The 23,836-nt window shown below is 39.3% G+C and overlaps 1 protein-coding gene across 4 annotated transcripts; it reads left to right on the forward strand.

Moving 5' to 3' along the window:
* The first annotated feature begins 6,065 nt into the window (after nucleotides 1–6,065).
* On the forward strand, nucleotides 6,066–18,468 carry mcfd2 (multiple coagulation factor deficiency 2, ER cargo receptor complex subunit). Of its 4 annotated transcripts, none has more exons than XM_008104899.3 (5): nucleotides 6,066–6,205; nucleotides 9,328–9,370; nucleotides 11,632–11,787; nucleotides 14,803–14,962; nucleotides 17,007–18,468. In XM_008104899.3, exons 3-5 carry the CDS (start codon nucleotides 11,636–11,638, stop codon nucleotides 17,136–17,138), a joined length of 444 nt encoding a protein of 147 aa, XP_008103106.1. In that variant the 5' UTR covers nucleotides 6,066–6,205; nucleotides 9,328–9,370; nucleotides 11,632–11,635; the 3' UTR covers nucleotides 17,139–18,468. The 4 variants fall into 4 exon arrangements, with proteins under 4 accessions (XP_008103106.1, XP_003217525.1, XP_003217524.1 ...); XM_003217477.4 differs by having other exon boundaries at nucleotides 6,101–6,218; XM_003217476.3 differs by lacking the exon at nucleotides 6,066–6,205 and adding an exon at nucleotides 6,209–6,348.
* Nucleotides 18,469–23,836: the final 5,368 nt, after the last annotated feature.

Below are 23,836 nucleotides of genomic sequence, written 5' to 3' on the forward strand. Positions count from 1 at the left end.
AATATCTGCGTACGGACATTTGAAAAAGCTGACAAAATTTTGCAGTTTGTTTGAAAATAAGAAGTCAAGAATGAGCTTTGAACTAAACAGCCCTATGCATGTCTACTTGAAAGTAAGCCTACTTAGGTCACTGAAATGTATTCCCAGGAATATACAAGAGGGTAGCCTTAAGCCCTTACAACAGAATTCTGTGCATATCTGCTCCGAAGCAAATTTCACTGAGTTTGATGAGAATTATCTTTAGCCTGTATGTTGAAGGTGCATCTGAAACTTAAATTTGGTGTTTAGACATGGGTTCTGTCTCCATGATATCTCACTATGTATATCAGTGGTTCCCAACCTTTAGGCCTCCAGGTATTTTGGACTTCAATTCCCAGAAATGCCAGTCAGCTTACCAGCTGTTAGGAACTGTGGGAGTCAAAGTCCAAAACTCCTAGAGGCCCAAAGGTTGAGAATCACTAATGTATAGGGAAGTATTCATTTAAAAAAATCTAGCTTCATTGTAGGAAATTGCTGAGAGAGGAATGGAGGGAGGAGAAGAGGTGGAAAAGCATCCTGAAGAGTATTCACACAGGTGAATAAAATCCTACATTATCTGCTTTGAACTGGAATATATGGCAGTGTGAACTCAGATAACCTGGTTCAAAGTAGATATTGTGGATTATTCTGCCTTGATATTCTGGGTTATATGGCTGTGTGGAAGGGCCCTCAGTTTGCGTTGTATGGGACAAGGATATGTGGGCAATAAGGGAGAACACTGGGTAATTCAAGTCCCTTCCATACAACTGTATAAAATCCACATTGAACTGGATTATATTAACCTTTATCTGCAAATTTTCTATTGCCACTGTCAACAGTTTTTATGTCAGAAATCCCTCTTTGACATTTTCAAAATCTAAAGGCAAGTCTATGCTACAGAATAGTTTGCAAATTGAACTTACTTTTAGAAAACAGATACTTCCATATTTACATAATTCAGAATTTATTCCAGATTTGTCTCTGAAGTGGCCTGGAATCCACAAATGTTTATATCAGATAAACCATGCTGCTCTTTCATGTGCCACAAGACAATTTTGTTGTTTCTCCATATTTTTTTTTAGTTTTTCCTATGGGACATGTTACTGACACAGCATTTGAATTTTGCATTCGAATATATACACTTTGAACTTCATTGGGACATTATGAATAATACAGTTGATTTACCCAATTTCGTCAGTCTGGTGATGCAGTTCGTAATATTTTCAGCTATATTTTCTCTCTCCTTATAACATGTCAGACCTGACACTACTTTCCAGTCAACTTAACATGATTAATCAAGAACATTTCACAGTCTACGTTTTGCTTATAAAAAGGTTAAGTAAATCTCAGGTTCCTGAAATAAAAAGCAGCATATAATATAGTAACCTATGGATGCGAGAGCTGGACCATAAGGAAGGCTGAGCGAAGGAAGATAGACACTTTTGAACTGTGGTGTTGGAGGAAAATTCTGAGAGTGCCTTGGACCGCAAGAAGATCCAACCAGTCCATCCTCCAGGAAATAATGCCCGGCTGCTCACTGGAGGGAAGGATATTAGAGGCAAAGCTGAAGTATTTTGGCCACATCATGAGGAGACAGGAAAGCTTGGAAAAGATCACGATGCTGGGGAAAATGGAAGGAAAAAGAAAGAGAGGCCGACCAAGGGCAAGATGGATGGACGGTATCCTTGAAGTGATTGGCTTGACCTTGAAGGAACTGGGGGCGGTGACGGCCGACGGGGAGCTCTGGTGTGCACTGGTCCATGAGGTCACAAAGAGTTGGAGACAACTAAACGACTGAGCAGCAGCAGCAATCAAAATTAAATAAAAGAAACAAGATAAAGTTTGGAAACTACTAAGTACAGAAGCCTACTTTTACTTCTCAATAATTCACCAAAGGGTGTCTGTGCTTTCGTGTTACCTATCAACTTAAAGTGACTCATATGTCACAAGGTTTTCTTAGGCAAGGAATTATCAAAGGTGGCTTTGCCATTTCCTTCCTCTGAAATATAACCTGATATTTGCTGGAGGTCTCTAATCCAAGTACTAACCAGGGCTCACTCTGCTTAGCTTCCAAGATCAGATGGGATTTGGTGACTTTGGGAATACTTAGGTCTTACCAAACATTGCCATCACTTCTACAGGATGTTTCTTATCTGGGCCAAAACCAAAGGAACATGATATATACTACAACAAAAGCATACAAATCAGTTCAAGTGCTTTAAACATACAAAGCAGCATGTATCTTTGAAATAGGATGAAAGCACTAGCAGAGACAATTGAATATCTACAAGTTCCTGTGTGGCAAATTGCACTCATCTTGTCTTTGCATGATTCAAGGGGACTGTACATTACTCAAAGCAGACTTTAGTAACACTTTAGGAACTTGATGTGCACCTGTGTCAATGTACACCTAAGATACACTCAGCAACATTCGTCCTCCATGTTAATGGATTTTGATTCCACATTATATGATTTCAGCATCCGCAAAAAATCACTTGTTCAGAGGCTCGTCATATCTAGCTTTCAGAATGAAACACAGACGGGTTGAAAAGACGGGCTTGGGCTGTGGCGCAGGCTGGAGAGCAGCTGCAATGAATCACTCTGACCAGGAGGTCATGAGTTCGAGGCCCGCTCGGAGCCTATGTTTGTCTTGTCTTTGTTCTATGTTAAAAGGCATTGAATGTTTGCCTATATGTGTAATGTGATCCGCCCTGAGTCCCCTTCGGGGTGAGAAGGGTGGAATATAAATGCTGTAAATAAATAAATAAAAGCAAAACCAGCGGTTTATTCTCAATGTCAGAGGAGAAAGCAGATTATTTTTATTTCATTTGACAGCTATGCAAGAAACTTGCACAAGTTCCTGTTCCGCATCTTGAGTGGCTCGGGACTCCATTAAACATAATCTCTCATTGGTCTTTCATAGTGGTAGGAAATTTGATAAACTAACATTGGAGCATTTGAAGTGTCAGTCTGTCAGTCTGTTTATCGATCTACCCAGGAGAGGGTTGCAACCAAGAAGGAATGTGATATTTCTGGTGATACAGTAGAGTCCCACTTATCCAAGATAAATGGGCCGGCAGAACATTGGATAATAAGGAGGGATTTTAAAAAGCCTATTAAACATAAAATTGCATTATGATTTTACAAATTAAGCACCAAAACATAATGTTTTACAAGAAATTGACAGAAAAAGCAGTTCAATACACAGTAATGTTATGTAGTAATTACCGTATTTACAAATTTAGCAACAAAACATTGCAACATTTACTACAAAAACAATGACTACTAAAAGATAGACTGCCTTGAATAATACAGAACCTTGGATAAATGAAGCTTGGATAAGTGAGACTCTACTGTAATAGGCTGGGATGGGTCCCAAATCTTCCGCTCCAGGTGTAAACAATGGTGTTAGCCTTGAGAAACAATAGGGTGCTCCAAGGTGTTGGCCAAGTCAATACCGTAGGTCTCTCCATAAGGGTCTGATACAGAGACCAGAGAATTTCTTCTGGGTGAGGTACTATGCTGTGGAATTTCCAGGGAATTGCATAAAAATGGTTACTGTAAGGCAATCAGTAGAGTCATATCTCATAGCACAGTGGATTAAACCGTCAGCTACAGAATATTTGGCCGACCTGAAGGTTGGCAGTTCAAGCTGAGGGCGGAGTGAGCTCCTGCCATCAGATTTGCTCCTGCCTACCTAGCAGTTTGAAAACAATAATGTGAGTAGATAAATAGGTACCGCATTAGCAGGAAGATAAAAGGCCCCTAAAAAAAAACATGCTGCTGATTCGATTAGGAAGGCATTCATGGACGACAGGCTCCTCGGCGTGGAAGAATGGAACAACAACACCTCAATTGTATGACAGCATTGAATGTTTGCCATATATGTACCTGTAATCTTCTCTGAGTCTTCTTGGGGAGATAGAGCAGAATATAAATAAAGTATATCATTATTAATATTCATAATTTTGGGCTTTAATTGTTGATAGTACACAGATTCAACCAACCATGAACAAAAAACATTTTAAAACATCCCAAAATGTAAACTTTGATTTTGCTATTTGACACGAGACACTATTTTATTATGCCATTTATTACATGAGACACTATTTTATTATGCCATGGCTCAATACTATGGAATCATGGGAGGGTCTTTGCTTTCTCTGCCAAAGAGTGCTGGTGTTTCACTGAACAACAACTCCCACAATTTTTATATCAATGTATAGCCTGCTTTGTTCCTCAAAATTGACTCAAAGTGGCTCACAATTAAAAAAAACCCAATGCAGATAGAGCATACAAAAAGTAAATATCTGAATATGACTAAACAACCATATTTCTTTGATTCCAAGACTCAGTCTCCCCTCACCCCAAATAAACATCTCTAAAAATGAGTTGTGCCTTAGAATCACAAATGGTTTTTCATATATATATATATAAACAAAGTGGGATAATAATAATAATAATAATATTGTCATAGTTTAGAATGCTAGGTTTGCTCTATTATTTGAACTGTTCTAAAGAGAGTTGCAACTTTTAAAACTGCATTCTTTTATGTGGATGTGAACTGCTTCAAAATGGAAATAATTTAATTCTATTTTAATGTTTACTTCTTACATATTTTAAGTGCATTATTTTTTAAATTGTGAGCTACTTTTGAGTCCCAATTTTGAGGGAAAAATCAAGATATAAATGGAGATAATAGTAATGTAACAATGACACATTCATTCACATTCTAGATTGAGGTATTGTTTGAACCGATCTGTTTTAAACAGCTTTTTATCTTTTAAAATGGAACATAATTCTTTCAGTTGATCTTAAAACTGTAAAAAGTTTGTGTTGTCGAAGCCTTTAATGGCCGGAATCACTGGGTTGCTTTGAGATATCTGGGCTGAATGGCCGTGTTCCAGAAGCATTCTCTCCTGACGTTTCGCCCACATCTATGGCAGGCATCCTCAGAGGTTGTGAGGTTTGTTGGAAACTAGGCAAGTGGGGTTTATAAATCTGTGAAATGTCCAAGGTGGGAGAAAGAACCACTCTTACAACTACCATGTCAGACTACACAGAGAAGCCATTGAAATCCACAAGCATGTGAACAATTTCAACAAAAAGGAGGAAACCATGAAAATGAACAAAATCTGGCCACTAGTATTACAAAATTCTAAAATCAGGACAGTAAATAAAGAACAACGCCCAGAAGACAGGGGAATTCCAGAAAACAAACAATCAGGGACAGCTAACACCTCCCAACAAAGGACTCCCCCAGGCAGGAAGCAGCCAGGCTTTGAAGCTGCAAGGCCATTCAATGCTAATCAAGCTGCCTAGTCGCTACATTCACGTTTGCCTCAGGCAGACAAGAGTTATTTCTCCCACCCCGGACATTCTCCACTTCCCTAGTTTCCAACAGAACTCACAATCTCCGAGGATGCCTGCTATAGATGCTTGCTATAGATGTCAGGAGATAGTGCTTCTGGAACATGGCCATACAGCCCGGAAAACTCACAGCAACCATGTAAACAGTTTAATTCTATTTTAATTTTAAGTATTTTAATTGCATTGCTCTTTTAAACTTATAGTTGTGTGTTTTGAATTTGGATGTGAACTGCTTTAAAATGTAAATACTGTAGTTCCAATTCTATTTTAATTTTTTATGAACAGCATTTTAAAAAATTGGGAGCCACGTTGAGTCCCAATTTTGTGGGAAAAAATTTGCCAGATCTTAATGAACATAATAATAATAATAATAATAATAATAATAATAATAATAATAATAATAATAATAACAACAACAACAATAAATAATAAAACCTCCTCTTCAATGAAGACTCCACCCTTACGACCGCCAACAAAAAAAAGTAAACTTCTTGCCGCGATTGGCTAGCTCCATTCTGCTGCAAATAATTGTCACAAGGCTGAGCCTATCAGCATAAAGAGGGCGGGGCGAAGGCGGGCCTTCCCTTACAGCGCCGTCTGCAGAGAGGAGTAAAGCCACGTCAAAATTTGGAAGGAGGGGTGGGCGGGGCTACTATACCAGATGGGGGCGTGGCTTCTTATCGGCCTACCTGTTAAGGACTGCGCATGCGCCTTCTCGCCTCCCCGTTGGCGCGACCGGTTATGCAAAGAACGTCCAGGCCGCCAGCCAATCGTGGTGAAGGAGGCGTTGCGGAGTGCTCGCGCGAAAGGTTCAGAGGTGAGCCAAAGAGGTAGGGATGGTGGCCGAGTGGGGACAGTTTTGTTCATGAGACTGCCTCTTTGTGAGGGAGGATGTTGTCTTCGTAGCCGGAGCAGCTGTTGGCGTTGTCAGGCGAAGGCCAGGAAGAGGCTCCCTGCTCCGTGCGTATCCCACTCCCCTTTCCACAACCTTGTGGCATGTTAATAAGGAGGCCTCTGAGTTCTTTAGGGGTTTATAGCAGCCATGGGCAAACATGGGTCCTTCAGGTGTTTTGAACTTCAACTCCCACCATTCCTAACAGCTGGTAAGCTGTTAGGAATGGTGGGAGTTGAAGTTCAAAACACCTGAAGGACCCATGTTTGCCCATGCCTGGTCTATAGTTTTTAAACTTCAACCATGGGTGCATCCACACTGTAGAACTAACGCAGTTCAACACCACTTTAACTACCTGTGCTTCAGGGTATGACATCATGGGATCTGTAATTTGGCAGAGGAGGCTAAAGTCCTTGAGAAACCACGACTCCCATTATTCCCATATTATTATTATTGAGATGTCTGCTTTATTGGTCCCTGTTGAACTGTTATTGCACCGTTAGTTAAAGTGGTATCAAACTACATGAACTCGCCAATGTAGATGGCACCCATTAACTGTTTTTATCCTCCTAATTCTATTTTATTCAGATCTGAATGGTTTTAATGTTGTAACTCGTTTGATTCTAGTTTAATATTCCATTGTTATTACCTGTTTTTATTGTATCCTGAGGCGCTTGGGAGTTTTGGTTTTGGAGAAAAAACAGGGTATAATTGCATATAATAATAGGATAGCCTAAATGCCCTAAAGCAGGCATGGGCCAGCTTGGGCCCTCCAGGTGTTTTGGACTTCAACCCCCAAAATTGTTAACAGCCTACCGGCTGTTAGGAATTATGAGAGTTGAAGTCCAAAACACCTGGAGGGCCCAAGCTGGCCCATGCCTGCCCTAAAGGCACCAGATGCTGTCTGGTCTTTGGTTACGTTTCCACCAGTGGTTCGCAATATTTGGGCCTTCATGAATTTTAGATTTCAACTCCCAGAAATCCCAGCCAGCTTACCAGCTGTTAAGAATTGTGGGAGCTGAAGTCCAAAACACCTGGAGGCCCAAAGGTTGGGAAGTACTGATTTACACTGTGGAATTGATGTCCTTTGACTCCACTTAAACTTCTAGTGCATCAATGCTGTAGAATCCTTATGCTGGCTGAACTGCAGACCAATAAACCTGAAGGTCGGCGGTTTGAATCCACTAGACAGAGTGAGTTCCTATCTGTCAGCCCCAGTTTCCCATGGCGGGGACATGAGAGAAGCCTCCAACTGGATGGTAACATATCCAGGCATCCCCTAGGCAATGTCTTTGTAGATGGCCGATTCTCTCACACCAGAAGTGACTTGCAGTATATTCTCAATTCGCTTCTGACACGATAAAAATGCTGTGGAATCCTAGTATTTGTAGTTTGGTGAGGCACCAGCACTCTTTGGCAAAAAATGTTAAGATCCTTGTGAAACTAATATCCAAAATTCCATAGCACTGACCCATGGCAGTTTCAGTGGTATGAAACTGCATTAATTCAACAGTGTACGTCAGTGGTACTCAACCTGTGGGTCCCCAGATATTTTGGCCTTCAACTCCCAGAAATCCTAACAGCTGGTAAACTGGCTGGGATTTCTGGGAGTTGTAGGCCAAAACACCTGGGGACACACAGGTTGGGAACCACTGGTGTAGATGCACCTTGGTTACACAAGTTGAGCAATGCTTATCCAAAATGCTTGGGTTCAGAAGTGTTTGGGAATTTTGAATTAGGAGGTGGGGATTTTGGAATAACTGTTAGTCTAAGCATGAAATTCATTTATGATTTATATCAAGCATGGGCAAACTTCGGCCCTCCAGGTGTTTTGGACTTCAACTCCCACAATTTCTAACAGCCTACCAACTGTTAGGGATTGTGGGAGCTGAAGTCCAAAACATCTGGAGGCCCAAAAGTTGGGAAGTACTAATTTACACTGTAGAATTAATTAATTAACCTGAAGGGCCAAAGTTTGCCCATACCTAATTTATATGTACCTTGTACACCTCTCTTTTAAACATTTTTCTGTCTATACTGAACCCTCAGAAAGCAAAGGTATCTCAACAGCCATATGGGCAATTTTGGGATGTTTCTTATTTTAGACTTCTTAATAAGGGATGCTCAGTCTCTGCATGGAGGGGAGACTGCCAATAAATACCAGATGCTGTAAGATATTACTTCAGAGAAAGGAACTGCTAACACCACTACTTGATATTTCTTGCATAAGTAAATCAAATGAAATTCATGGTGTCTACATATGTTGACAGGGAACTTGATTGCATGTAATAATAATCTTGACTATGTCTCCCTGAAAGTAAGTCCCATCAATTTCGAAGGGAATTATATCTAGACAAACAAGTGCAAGATTTCACAGCTGTCTGCTAGAGCCTTCCTCAGAAAGTACTTACAGTGTCACATATTTATTTAGAAAGGAAACAAGCTGCCGTCAAGGAAGCAAAATATTATGTTGTAGCTTGGTGAGATAAAAATAGGACTTCTCAGCCATTCATAGAATATTCAAAGTTTATTGGAAAGCTCTGAAAGCAAGCGAACGATTACCTGAGTTTGCTTAAATTGACTTTACATTGTTCAGTTTTCTTGTTTTCTCCTAAGATGTTGCATATTGTATTTAATAGGCACTTTGCATTAAAAGAGAGGCATAAATGTCAAAATATTAAGCTTCTGAAAATAAAAATAAATATACATAAGCCTTACAAATTTGATTGATAAAATATGAACTGTCCACTTTCTTAATCGCTTTTTCCTGTTGCGATGCACCATAAATTCCTTTGTAGAAAACCAAAGTACAAGCATAAGAACATCAGCTTTCTTCCATGAATAAAGTAATGCACAGGATAGTAGAAAAGTCAGCTCATGGAGACAGACAGCTGTTACTAGGAAGTTTCTTAACCTATCTTCTCTCTGTCACTATCAAAAAGTACACCAGGTTTAGCTAAATTCGACTGGAGTATAAAATTATTTTTAAAAAAATAAGTGTTTTTTTCTTTTTTCCTTATAATGGTAATGCTATTCCGGCTGTTCAGAAAATTAGTGCCAAGTTCCCTTATTGACTGGATCGGCTAGTGGGTAAGTAAATATATTTAATAAGCAATGATCCCTGTAATGAAAGGAAAGAGTGAATATAGCCAGAATTTTTAGTGTTGAACATAAAAGCATGGCCACAAACCTTCATAGTTTAAACATTATTTAACCATTAACAAATTTGGAGACCATTTGTTAATAGTCTTCAAAGCAAATGTTCAAACTATATAGGTTTGTGGACATGCCTTGCAAAATCACAAATCAAAGTCCAGGTAAATAGAAATAGCTGAAGTGTTATCTAATGTGGGTTAGACCTCTCCCTTGTACTGGGTTGTGGGAGGAACCTCTGACCTTTCAGACATGTTGGCCTACAACTCCCATCAGCCTCTAGCAGCATGGGTAGTTGTAAATGTTTGAGAGTGTTCTAGGCCAAACATCTGGAGTCCAAGAGAGTCACTTGGTCCTCCATGACAACATTCTCTCTGCTTTAGTTAAAATGACTAGAAATATATTATTCACCCCACCCACTGGCATGTTTTGGGATCAGGCATGAATGATAGTATTGTTCCAATCAAGCACAAATGTTTGGAAGAGGAATTCTGTTTCTGGCTAGACATGTAATAAGCAGCAGCTGTTCTGTATGAATAGGTTGAGCTGGAAGGGAAGATACAAGCTGGCCTGATCTTGGGTGTTGTGTTGCGACATCATTAAACAAATGATGTTTAATATAGTGTTCAAACTTTCATAATCCATTCTCTTATCTCGAGAAACTTGTCATTTCATCCTTATCTGAATTACTTCAGCGCAGTTGACACTTCTTAATTGTTCAAAACATCTCTGGTCTAAATGCTTGAGCACTATTAAATATCAAGAAAAAATAATGTACTTGAACTTAAAACTTAAAAATATAGTCACCATAAAGTATTTGATCAAACTGCATAATATGGAAATATACACAAACTTGTAATGAATGTGTAAGATTGAATCTTATGTGTCATTTTCTATTATTGGGACCAGTTCCACAATGCCCTTGCTGTATCCCATTATAATATTTACCATATTCTGCCCTGACAACTGTGGAGTATAGTGGAATCTCCTTCTCTGGAGGTTTAAAGCAGGGGGTGGATGGCCTTCTGTTGGGAGTGTTTTGACTGTGTGTTCCTGCATGGCAGAACGAAGTTGAACTAGATGGTTGTTGTAATCTCTTCCAATTCTGATTCCAACTTTGCTTAAAATAACTGTGGCTTGAATATTATACTCCATTAAGGTACCTAAAGAACAATATAAAACTCTTTTAGCCGTTTTAAATATACTATGAGACATTTTAATTCCCTTCTGATTAGATTAAAGGGATCTCTTTAAAAACTGAAATAGACTCAGTGTGTTCTCTGTAAATGTAAATATTAATATCCCGAGCAAAGATGCCTTTTCCATTCCATATGTCCCAAACTATCTGTTTTCACCCTTATGGAGATATACACCGTAAACTAGGTGTTCAGTTAAAGCAGGCTATTAATTTAGCTTTTAGTTACAGCTACCTTTTTAAAAATAAAGATATGAGCAGAAGAATTGGGATAAATGTTTCTAAACAGATGTTTAAAAAATAGGAAAAAGGTAAGGGTATTGTTCTGAGGTGTTTGTACTTCTGGAGGGCTGCAGCACATAATCACAACTGCCATTTTAGGTGAATAAAAATGAAGCTGCATCATTTGTAATTTCTATTTGAAAATTGTTTTGCTGATTTTTGGTAGAATTTTTAAGCATCCCAGAGATTGGGGGTTGAAAACAAGGGGAGCTCAGGGGGTCATTGGATCATCTCGGGCTATATGTAGTGCTTGAGCCACACAATTCTCATGCCGGCCTTTAAAAAAAAAGAAAAAAAAAAAGAAAGGGAGGGTCCTCAGGGAACACAAGGAGCACATGTGGCTTACACTTGGCTCATTCCAGTGCTAAAATGTATCTTTTATTATTGAAGTAGTAATGGGCTTCATTCTAAAATACATATTATTATTTATTATTTATTATTCTGGCATTCCCCCATGTATTATATAGAGACTCAAGGTGGCTAACAATGAATATAAAACAATAGAAATACACTAGAAAGTAAATATAAAAATAAAAACAACTAAACAATTTGTGTCGTTGCAACCATTACAATTAAAATAGAAATACATTAAAACTACACACTCAGTCCAGAAGCCTTGAACTGTCTTCATGAGTGTTTATAAATGTGTGGGAGATTAGTGTTATGTTCCTGACAGCATAAAAAGTGTCTAATATTTTAAGAGTTTTATTTTTCTTTCCAGGAATATGGCTGTAATGACACACCTAAAGATTTACAGGGTATGGTTTCTCAGCTGCCTAGTTCTTATATCCTCGATATGTTTGGCTGAGGATCACCATCCAGGCGGCAACCATCAACCAAATGCACGCCTTGATAAGACCATGGTGCAAGATAAAGAGTACGTATTCCATCATTGACATGCAGTATAAATATTGGTTGGAACTGCAAGTTCTTCCAAGCAGTATAAAGTGATTATGGGCTTTTGGCCTCAAGCATTTATGTGCCTGTAAAAAGCAGTAGAAGTATAAAAAAAAGTGGTAGTTTGGGCTCCCTGGCACATAAATGCTTGAGGCAAAAGCCCATAATTTTTGTCTAATTTGTTGCTTCCTTGAACAAAAACTCATATTTTCCTGAAGTTCTTATCTTAGTTGATGCATCAGTTTGTATAGGCCACAAAAGATCTCACATTTTAATTTTTCCCTTAAATATTTATACAGCTTAGAATTCGAGCATATAGAATTTTTAATGGCTGAAATCATGATGTTAGAAATTCTAATTTCTTGGTGCATCCATTAAATAGGCCCATTCTCAGGTCCCTGGAAGCTAGTTCATCCCTGGCATCGAATTGAGGGCTGAGAAAATCTTGTCGTTTAAACAAGTGTTTGGATTATTGAATTGATTAGTTTTCTTCTGCTGCTCTGTGACATGTTATGAGCTGTACTTAAAGGAGGAATTTAACCTATGAAATAATTGACTTTTTCTGGCTATAAATAAACATTGACTATGATAATTAATCAAAGTCTCCATGGTCAACAATGACATATCTCTGACTTACTTACTTACTTAGGCGATCCCTCGTAGCTCGAGGACGATTGTCTTCCAACCTTGGTGTCTTGGGGGTGGGTTCTTAGGTGGCTGAAGAGACCTATTCTTGACCCGCATATTCTCCCGCAGTGAGGACATCGGTTTCCAGGTGGAAGGCGGTCCCGGTCGGGGTTAGCTTGACGCTCCTTCCTCTTGGCACGTTTCTCCCTTAAGCCCTCCGTTCGTGCCTCTTCGAACTCCGCAGCACTGCTGGTCACAGCTGACCTCCAATTAGAGCGCTCAAGGGCCAGGGCTTCCCAGTTCTCAGTGTCTATGCCACAGTTTTTAAGGTTGGCTTTGAGCCCATCTTTAAATCTCTTTTCCTGCCCACCAACATTCCGTTTCCCATTCTTGAGTTCGGAGTAGAGGAGCTGCTTTGGGAGACGGTGATTGGGCATTCGGACAACGTGGCCAGTCCAGCGGAGTTGATGGCGTAGGAGCATCGCTTCAATGCTGGTGGTCTTTGCTTCTTCCAGTACGCTGACATTTGTCCGCCTGTCTTCCCAAGAGATTTGTAGGATTTTCCTGAGGCAACGCTGATGGAAACGCTCCAGGAGTTTGGTGTGACGTCTGTAGACAGTCCATGTTTCGCAGGCATAGAGCAGGGTTGGGAGGACAATGGCTTTGTAAACAAGCACCTTGGTATCTCTACGGATGTCCTGGTCATCAAACACTCTCTGCTTCATACGGAAAAATGCTGCACTCGCAGAGCTCAGGCGGTGTTGTATTTCAGTGTCAACTGACTATTGAGTTGATATCAAGTGGCAGAAGATCAATATTACTATGCCCTAATTGTTAGATCTTGAAACTTCTATTATGTTTCTGTTTATGACAGAATGTTGGAAATGTATGCTTACTTCAGTTAAAAATTAGATATGTTCCAGGGCATTACTTCTCTAAGAGAAAAAATTGATTTCAGAGGCAGAAACAACCTGGGGGGAAAATCTTTTATTACAGGATCGTTATTTATGGGATTGTTTACTGCAGACCTCTCTGCAATCCAAAATTAAAAGTTTGTTTCTGCAGCCCTCCTTCAGTGCTGCTAAAAACATCCAGCCAAACAAGGGAAAAGAGGCTGGAGGGGAATAAAAAGTATTTGTATAAAGTAGCTTCATTCTCAAAGGCTTTGCTAATTGAGGTATGACTGTAATGTCAGGCGTAATGACAACTCAAGCTTCTGATATCCATTTTACCTATTATTATTATTTAGGCTTTTTCTCTTTACAAAGGAGACTACCAGAACTGAACAGCTTTCACAGTCCTTTGAACCAAAAAGTAAACTTATTTTCTCAAACAGTATTATTTATTTCAAGCAACCTAATGCCAAAGTGAGAGCAGACCTTTCTTTAGCACAGTTATGTCTTTCCGTTGGCAGATAGGGAGTGTTGTTGAAAGGGCATTTTGAAGGAGAGTAGTGTTCCATTTGATTTAATCATCTATGTATTTAAGATATGAGCCATTTTGTCCTTGAATGCATTGCGGTTTTAGAATAAGACAGTGTGGAAAATGTACTATATTGGATTATGTCTCAAAATCCCACAGCCTGTATTGATATTGGTAGTACTAACGGGCTTCCACCAGTTGTAGTTTCATATCTGGGACAAGAGTGCCAGAAGACTAAAGGCAACCAGATCTCAGGTGTGGAAATAATCTTTTCAAAATCTTAGATTGTTTTATAATTGGCCTACTTTGACCACTGGTTTATTTCCTGTGAAGCCCTTTCGAAGGCTCTATTGACATATTGGGTCAATAGGGTTTGCTCATGTTTTTTTTGTTAGATAAATGCCAACTACACAAAAGTTTTTTCTTTCCACTGAGCATTGCTGAGGCGGCATATAACTCTTTGGGTAACATCCTATGAATTACATACACATATGTACATGCAGCTTTCATTATATCCCACTCTGTGGTGGATATATATGGTGTGCACAGAGCTGTTTTGTAACTCTATGCACTCCATCTAGCACCCCCCCCCCAAATAGTTGTGAAGTGCAAATTTCTTTGAGAAGCACCCAGGGTGAGCAGAGGTTTTCCATTTCCTGTCTTAGAGCGTATCTACAGTGTAGAATTAATGTTGTTTAGCACCATTTTAACTGCAATTGCTCAATGCTAAGTTTTCATTGGAGTTTTTCAAGATGTTTAGCCTTCTCTGCTAAAGAGTGTTGGTATATCAGCAGACGACGAATTCCTGGATTCCACAGCATTGAGCCATAGTAGTGAAAATGTTGCCAAATCAAATTAATTCTACAGTGTAGATGCATTCTTAGTATGTCCTGGTCTACAGTTTGAGTATATATGTGTATTTTAAAGTGATCATCTTCTTTTGCAGTCATATCATGGAACACTTAGAAGGAGTTATAGACAAGCCAGAATCTGAAATGTCACCACAAGAGCTGCAGCTTCATTACTTCAAAATGCATGACTATGATGGCAACAACTTGCTTGATGGGCTTGAGCTTGCCACTGCAATAACACATGTGCATAAAGAGGTGAGGAGCGCAGTGCCTGGACTGGAAATGTAGTCAGCAATATCCAGCAGCAGGGAGAATATGCCTAATATTTGTGTGTGTCATATATTTGTCCCATTCGCTTTTTTAAAAAAGCCAGTTCAATCTAAAATTAACAACTCTGGATTGTTTCCAGGAAAGATTTAATTCTAGCCTGAATATTAAATATCTATGGGACCAGTACTCACAATGTAACTTACTTGTGTATGAAAAACAGTGTTCTTACTAGGCATTTCCTACACCCTCCGGTGCAATTCTGTGGTATGATTTTCCGGAAAGTGACCATGGAGCTGTGCTAGATCAGGGCATCTTAAATTTTGCCACTCATGAACCCCTTCAGCCCAAGAAATTTTTGTGTGGCCCCAGGTATATAGGTATATAAAGTAGGTATAAAAATAAAACATTTACTGATAGCATTTGTAAGGCTTGCTAAACAGGCTGATTTTTCCTTTTATGAAGTACAGCTGAAGCATTTTCTGCAGAGTCCACAAGTACTGCACAATAAATGCATGTAAATGTCTAAAATAACCACTAGGCGATGTTCACAAAATTATTTGGGACCCTAACATTGAGCCCCAACATGTTGGGATCCACAGTTTAATAAGCAAGGTGCTAAATGACTTCTCTCTAGGCATGTTCTTGGTCCTCCAGTGCAATTATGTGGTGTGCTTAAACTGAAAGTAATTCAATAGGAGCTACTATTATCTGCTTGTCCCCACAGTAAGTCCAGGAATGTATCCCCTATTAGTATAGGGGTTTATTGAATTGGTGACTTCACAGAACACAAGTAGTTTGAGGGCAAGGGGTGAAAAATCCTACAGCAGTGCTTTGAGAGAAGATAAAATGAAAACCTAGGCCAATATCCTGCATTTTTAGGCAACAGCAGAGCTCTATCTTTATAGCTACTTCTACCAATGCCGCCCACAAAAACAGACATCTTAAGCTATACAGCACCCCAGTGGAAGTTTCCAAGCTCTGCAGATTCAGAAGATGGGAAAGGATTACTGTGGCATTCTCCCAATCAGGTAGCAGTAGCTATAAAGATAGAGCTCTATTGTTGCTCAACAATGCAGGATCTTGGCCTAAGTTTTGATCTGATCTTCTCTCAGTTCAATGCTGCGGGCCTTTTGAATCCTTGCCCTCAATACACTTCAGTTCTGTAAATCATTAATCACATTATGATCCCCATACCAATAGAGGGGATACATTCCTGGACTTATTGTGGAAACAAGCAGGTAACAGTGAACTCTGTTGAAATGAATTACTTCCAATTGAAGCATACCACAGAGCCACACTGAAGGGCCTAGAAAATGCCAATTGATCACCTATGGCTTGAGGGCAAGGGATGAAAAATCCTGCAGCACTGGTTTGAGAGATCAGATTAAAACGTTGGCCAAAATCTTACATTGTTAGGCAACAATACAGCTCTATCTTTATAGCTGCTTCTTCCACTGCTATCCACAAAAGCAGACATCTGAAGCCAGGCAGCATCCCAACGGAAGAGTTTCCAAGTTCTGCAAATTCAGCAAATGGGAAAGGATGACTGCAGCACTCCCAACCAGGTAGTAGTAGCTGTAAAAATAGAACTCTATTGTTGCTCAACGATGCAGGATCTCGGTCTAGTTTTTAATCTGCTCTTCCCTCAAATTGATGAGATAGGCCTCTGGGGAGATTCTTCAGGTCCTGATGCAGCTACTTGTCTCAACACACCCCATACCTGGGAGCACCGCTTAGTTTAATAGGCTGGTTCTTTTTATTAACAAACATAAACATGAATGTCATGTTTATGATCATATGTCTGGTTTACAATCTTGTCAGCACTGAACATGCTGCCAGCCCTAATGTAGCTTAGTTTTTGACTCAAGATCTGCTTTGGCTTAGTCAGGTTTTTCTTTCCTTCACTGCCTGCTTTCTAGCAAAGTTCGTACATTCTTAAAGCAACCCCCAGGGAAATGTGACTTCACATTTTGATACATCTCACTGATATTTTGCTCTGTTCAACCCATTCACTTTGCATTTCTTGTAGGAAGGAGGCGAACATACTCCAACGATGAAAGAAGAGGAACTAATTAGCTTGATAGATGGCGTCTTGCAAGATGACGATAAAAACAATGACGGATACATTGACTATGCTGAGTTTGCCAAGTCACTGGAATAGCAATAATTTTCTTGTTCTTGTGACCCAGTACAATGTGATTCTTTATTTTATGGTTGTATGGTCTATCCTTTAGACTGCAAAATGAGTGAGTTGGGGGAAATAGTTTGATGAATCACTAAATATGAGAGCAAAAGTTAGGTTATAATGCGAGTTGTTTCATACTGTCATCTTAGTGAACTATGTTGAGCATTGGCCCTCTTAGGAGATAATCTGAGAATTGGCTTAAATACTTGTTCAAAAGGCTGCTGTGAAACTAATTTAACTCCTGGTTAATTTTTGGAGAAATGCCGTTATCACTAAGTATAAATATTGAAGGACTCTGGTTTGAAATTTAATCGTGAGCTAAAGTGGTTAGTATTATTCAGTGCTTACTCTTGTTTTTGAATTCGCCACTCACTTTTTTTCAAAAATGAAGGAAAAGCCACATGCAGGAAAAATAGCTCCTTCTAAAGGGCTAAATTCAAATGTTAATGTTCACTGGAATAGACTGAAAATGAAATTTAAATAAATGGTGACTCTTATTGAGTCAGTAGGTCTTGCTCTGGTCAATGCTAACAATTGGTTTAGTCCGAAATCTGTTGATGTTGTTGAAAAGGTTATATACTTTATTAATTATCCTTTGAAATGAATGTGAACGTAAAAGTGCTTAGAATTTGTCTGCAATGTTTCTTAAATATCTAAAAACATGTATACCCACATGTCTGTTTTTCAGATGTCTTGGAATTCTACAGAGTTTATGTTCTACACTAAATTATTATTATAGAATTGGGATTTCTTTAATGTTATGTATATACTTATTGTTGTTTGTATTATACCATCAATACAGTATTTTTCATTTTCAAAAGAGGTAGGTTACTACTATTGGTGAAGCCCTTCACTATTATTCCTTTGTTTACCTAATTGAATTTTATAACCACAATCAAATGCTGCCTTGTTAAGGTTCTCATCAATATACCTTGACTTGAATTCATGGTGTTAACTATGGAAATACTTTGTATTTTTTCTAAAACTCTTTAAAGAGTGTATTTGAATACTTGAATATGTTTATTTAAAGTAATTCAAGAACTATCTACAGCTTTTGTTTAAGTAGAGTGCAGTAGCCTTTTGCAGATCCAAAAGTAGTATGTTTTGTTGTCTGAGCTGTTGTATAAACCAGATCAGAAAGTATACATTTATTTAATCAGGTACATCATATTCACAGACAAACCCCCATATGCTCTCTGTAAATTGTATAGAGACCTATTTTCTGTATTAAAACTATTCTTATATGAAGTGTATTTGTAAAAAAATTCCTTTGTTAACTGTGCAATTAAAAATATCCTTGATTGTACTATGTTCTCATAACAGTGTACTTATTGCCTCTATTTCTGATAACAGTAAAATAATATAATTCAAAGCACCCAGATTGTGCAAACCTGGTAGAAATTAAATGTCATTACAAGTGTGGATGTGGTGTTTCAGGTGCTGCGGGAATTGGCATTCCCTTCTCTCTGATCAAAGTGCCTTTCCTGACTTACTTTAAAGCTTTTTTTCTGTTTAGCTTTCATGCATAATCAGTAAGAGATTCTGGAGACAGCTGCTGTTTGCCTTGACTACTGTAGACAGGTAGACATAGCTACAGTAGAGTCAGCTCCACTAATTTGAATTCATTTGGATTCAAATAGTGGGAAAAGAGATTCCACCTAAATATTAAGAAAAACCTTCAGACAGGAAGAACTGTTCAATAATGGAACTCTCTGCTTTGGTCTCTCTCTTTTTAAGGTTTTTAAACACAGGCTGGATGACTATCTGTCGGGACTGTTCCTGCATGGCAGAATGAGGTTGAACTGGGTGGCCCTTGTCCCTTCCAACTCCAGGATTTCGAAAAACTGTTCTTTTGCAGCCCAAACTTTGTTTATGCATTGTTTACTGAAAACATGCTCCTGTAATGCAGTACCAAAGATCTGCTTCTCCATTCTGCCTTTCTAGTCTCCATGCCACTGAAAAACATCTTTTGAATCTCAACGCTGCTAAAAAGACTTCCAGCTAGGGAAAGGACAAGGAGGAAAAGAGGGACCTGGATGGCCATTAAAATCCTTGAAAAAAATGAGCTTTGCCATCAGAGTCTATGCTAACTGGGGCATGTCTATAAAATTTATTAAACATTAGATAGTGGAATGTCCTTTATCAGCAAATTTGTTCTCTGGAATTTTTGTAATGTGAGGATAGATGGCCATATGTCAGGGATGCTTTGATCGTGTGTTTCTGCATGGCAAAATGGGGCTGGACTTAATGGCACTTGGGGTGTCTTCCAACTCTGATTTTGTAAGCAATATATACATAAACTAATTTTAAAACAAATTTATGGATGCCTGCCTTAGATGTAGGTGAAACATCAGGAGATAATGCTTCTGGAACATGGCCATATAGCCCAGAAAACTCACAGCAACTCAGTGATTCCGGCTATGAAAGCCTTCCACAACACATTGAAAGTAAAATATATACTCTGTAGCCACTAGATGGCATGGTTGATCACAATACTTAAAGTTTTTTAAATAACAGAACAAAATGTGTTTGTTGTGTGTGGGTTTTTAAAAAAAATACAGGAAGTCTCTGCTTCACCTTTGGGGATTACAACAAGGCTAGATTATCTCTAAGATCTCTCAGCCTTTCTTTTATGATGAAAATGCACTGGTGTCAGCAAAAGAGCATTTAGAACTATCTTCGCTAATCATCACATACATCTCGTTCGTTAATAATTCTGTCATTAAACAGGCCAAAACTCTTCAAAAGCACTCAGCCTTGCCAAGACTAATAGATGAAGCCAAACATTTTGTCTGGGGGCCAAGGCTCTAACAAGCCAATTTTTTTTTTTTCAAATGATCTCTTTTTAATTTTCCTTGTCTCCCAACTTCCTCCCTGTTCTTTCCTCTCCTTCCAGTGACCTGGAATACAAGCCTATCTATGTCATTTCTGAGATGCTTTGGTGACATTTTGAGAAGGTGCAATGTGCTCAAAATTACAGGAAAGGAGGTTTCACCTGAACATTAGGAAGAACTTCCTGAATGTAAGAGCTCTTCAACAGTGGAACTCTCTGCCTTGGAGTGTGGGGGAGGCTTCTTCTTGGGAGGCTTTTAAACCAAGGCTGGATGGCCATCTGTCAGGGTGATTTGGTTGTGCTTTTCCTGCATTGCACAGGGTTGGAATGGATGGTCCTTGGGGTCACTTCCAACTCTATGAAAGGAAACCTCTGAAATGGAAGTACAGTCAACCCTCCACATTCACTAGAGTTAGGGACACAGGATCCCTGGGAAGTGAAATATTGTGAATACTGTAAAAATGCATTTTTTTAAAACCTGAGAGTATACATTTAAAGGAATTTCTACGTATTCTAGCACAAATCTATGGTAAATTCCACTAAAAGATGATGACAGAATCACACTAGAGGACTTAAGCATTGCTAGAGAGAAAATTTCAATTAAATCAATGAATAATCAAGTCCTCGAAAGTCAAACCCGCAAATGTGGAAAGCTAATTGTACAACCTCCATATGCAGAGAAACTATATACAAAGAAGTGTTTGGGATTTTGGATTTTTAGAACTTTGAAATATTTGCATATAAAGTAGAGTCTCACTTATCCAACATAAACGGGCCAGCAGAATGTTGGATAAGTGAATATGTTGGATAATAAGGAGGGATCAAGGAAAAGTCTATTAAACATCAAATTAGATTATGATTTTACAAATTAAGCACCAAAACATCATGTTATACAACAAATTTGACGGAAAAAGTAGTTCAATATGCAGTAATGCTGCATAGTAATTGCTGTTTTTACAAATTTAGCACCAAAACATCACAATGTATTGAAAACATTGACTACAAAAACATTGACTACTAAAAGGCAGACTGCGTTGGATAATCCAGAATGTTGGATAAGTGGATGTTGGATAAGTGAGATTCTACTGTACATACATAATAAAATATCTTGGAGATGACAGTCAAGTCTAAACACACATTTGTTTATGTTTCATATACACTTTATACACATTGCCTGAATGCAATTTGATGCAAATTTTAAAATAATTTTATGTATGATTGAAACATCAGAATTCAAAATTATCACTATTTCTTCTGAGCAATTTTTTTATTTCAAAGTCCTTTGGATTTCAGAATATTAGCTAAGGGATGGATGTTCAACCTGTATTATATGGACGTCACCACATATTTGCTTAGAAATGCTTATAATTTCTTATAATTCTTATAAATAATTATAATTTCCAGGAACCTTGGACTATTAGGAGTCCAAGAAACATAACATTTCCAAACACTGTCCTCTCCTCTGTAATGCAGCCAAACCAGGGGGTTCCATGGATCAAAAATGGAAAGGAAAGGGTATCCTTATTAACCCTGGTCCTCATAGCAGGTTCCACAGCTGAAAAGGCACGTAACTTGAACTTCAAGTGTTTTTTAGTAATGCAGAGGACAGAGTTAGCAAAGTAACAGCATCCCATGTCTGGCTTCTCTTTTTGTTGGATTCTGGCCTAAGGTTAATTTGGTTTTAATTCAGTAATGAAGAGTTGGCATTGTTGCTCAATGTCAGTAAGACCTGAAACATCATTTCAAAAAACAGCCTGGGGAGAGAGTTGGGCACAGAGTCTCAAGTGTACCTTAGTCTCAAGAAGAAATATTTAGCTGGCCTCAGCTCCCAGCTCCTTGTCTTGCCAAAGGCAACATCCATAATGAGGGCCAAGAGTGATGCAAATGCCAATTGCAAATTACCACAGGCGTCCTCCACCAGAATTCTATGCTCTGTATCAGCCAAAGACTGCAAAATCCATTCAGTTTTCAACTATCAACCTCTCCAGATGCTATGGAACAAACTCTGGGTTGGCTAATTTAAAACAACTGCTTTGGGTTTGTTGGGTGAGTGGGCTTATTAACAAAAGCTCCTCCCCATAAACGTATAGCAGAGTAACTTACTAGCAGCAGTGTGACCCAGCACCAGTAGCCAAAAGTGATTAAAAGAACAGAAACACATAGACCAATCTTATCTCTTTCTTAGGAGGCTTTTCTTTGAAGCAAAATAATATAGTTGCACTATTTACAAAAAACAACCGTTCCCCATGTTATTTAACATCTACATGTGTGATGCCTCATGGGCCTTGTAGTCCTGCTCCCAGTGCCATCGTGGCCAATGAAGACGAAAACATGGGGTTTTCGCCGGTTCAGCAAGAGCCGGAATCTTTCCAGATGCCTGATGTTGATGTTTTTGCCCAAGAACCCATTAAAACAGACCTTGAGCAGCTCTCACCCCCTTTTGCTAGGAGACAGTCCTATACTGCAGACAGGGGAGTGAAAGAACAGGTTCGCAGGAGTTTGAGAATTGCAGCTAAACAAGACACTGATTAGCCATGTTTCCCCTAGGAAAATCTAGGGAGTCTCACATCTGGAGAAAGCTGGGTTTCGTTTCCTGTTCTCTAGGGAAAGAGAACGCTGGACACCTGCTTGGCAGGAAAACGGGGCCCAGATATAGGTGCCTGGCACGGTAGGTTCCGTGCAGAGTCAACAGAGCAGCTTCAGGAGTGATTTCGTGTTTCCAGCCTTGTGTGGACTTCGCAAAGTCCGCAAATCCAGTTTCCTTGCCTTGCCTATCCAAGTATTCAAGAATTGCCTTGCCTCGTTCCTAGTCACGGACCTTGTTCCTAGAATCAAGTTTTGTTTCCAGCCTTGTTGTAGATTTACCTTGGACCTTGAAAGACCCTGGACAATTCCTCACACTATTGCTTGGCAATAGTGTGTGTTTCGGTTTATTGGATTTTATCTTTGGACTCTAATATCATTTATTGGACAAAATATTTCATTTGATAGGTCTGCTTCTGGACTATACTTTCTACTTGTTTTTATTATTCTTATATATTTCCTTAATAAAGATATTAGATAGTTATTGGCCTCCGTGTTCGGTTCTTGGTGCTCCGTTGCCTGGCGTGACAACATGAAACCGCTGGGAGAAATCATCTAGACTTTGGAGTTTGGTGCTATCTGTACACAGATGACGCCCAACTCTACTACTCTTTTCCACCTGCTGCCAAGGATGATGCCTTGACCTTGAACTGGTGCCTGTGAGCTATGATGGACTGGATGAGGTCGAACAGGTTGAAATTGAATCCAGACAAGACGGAAGTACTCCTGGTCACCCATATTGGGTTGCAACCTGCACTGGATGGGGTCATACTCCCCCTGAAGGCACAGGTTCGCAACCTGGGGGTCCTCCTGGACTCAGAGCTGACCCTGGAGGCCCAGGTGTTGGCAGTGGCAGGGAGGACCTTCGCACAGTTAAAACTCATGAGCTAGCTGCACCCATATCTTGAAAAGCCCTATTTGGCCATGGTAGTACATGCCTTAGTCACATCCAGGCTAGATTACTGCAACGCGCTCTACATGGGGTTGCCCCAGAAGAATGTTCGGAAACATCAACTGGTTTAAAGGTCAACTGCTAGACTGCTTACGGGAGCGAGATATAGGGAAAGAACTACTCTGCTTCTGAAGATGTTACACTGGCTTCCAGTTTGTTTCCGGGCACAATTCAAGGTGCTGGCTTTAGCGTACAAAGCCCTATACAATTCGGGCCCAGCTTACTTGAGGGACCATATCTCCTCCTACCAATCCACTCGAGCCCTGAGATCCTCAGGAGAGACCCTTCTCTTGGTCCCACCATCAT

Source organism: Anolis carolinensis, chromosome 1 (genome assembly GCF_035594765.1).
Source record: "Anolis carolinensis isolate JA03-04 chromosome 1, rAnoCar3.1.pri, whole genome shotgun sequence".
NCBI lineage: Eukaryota > Metazoa > Chordata > Lepidosauria > Squamata > Dactyloidae > Anolis > Anolis carolinensis.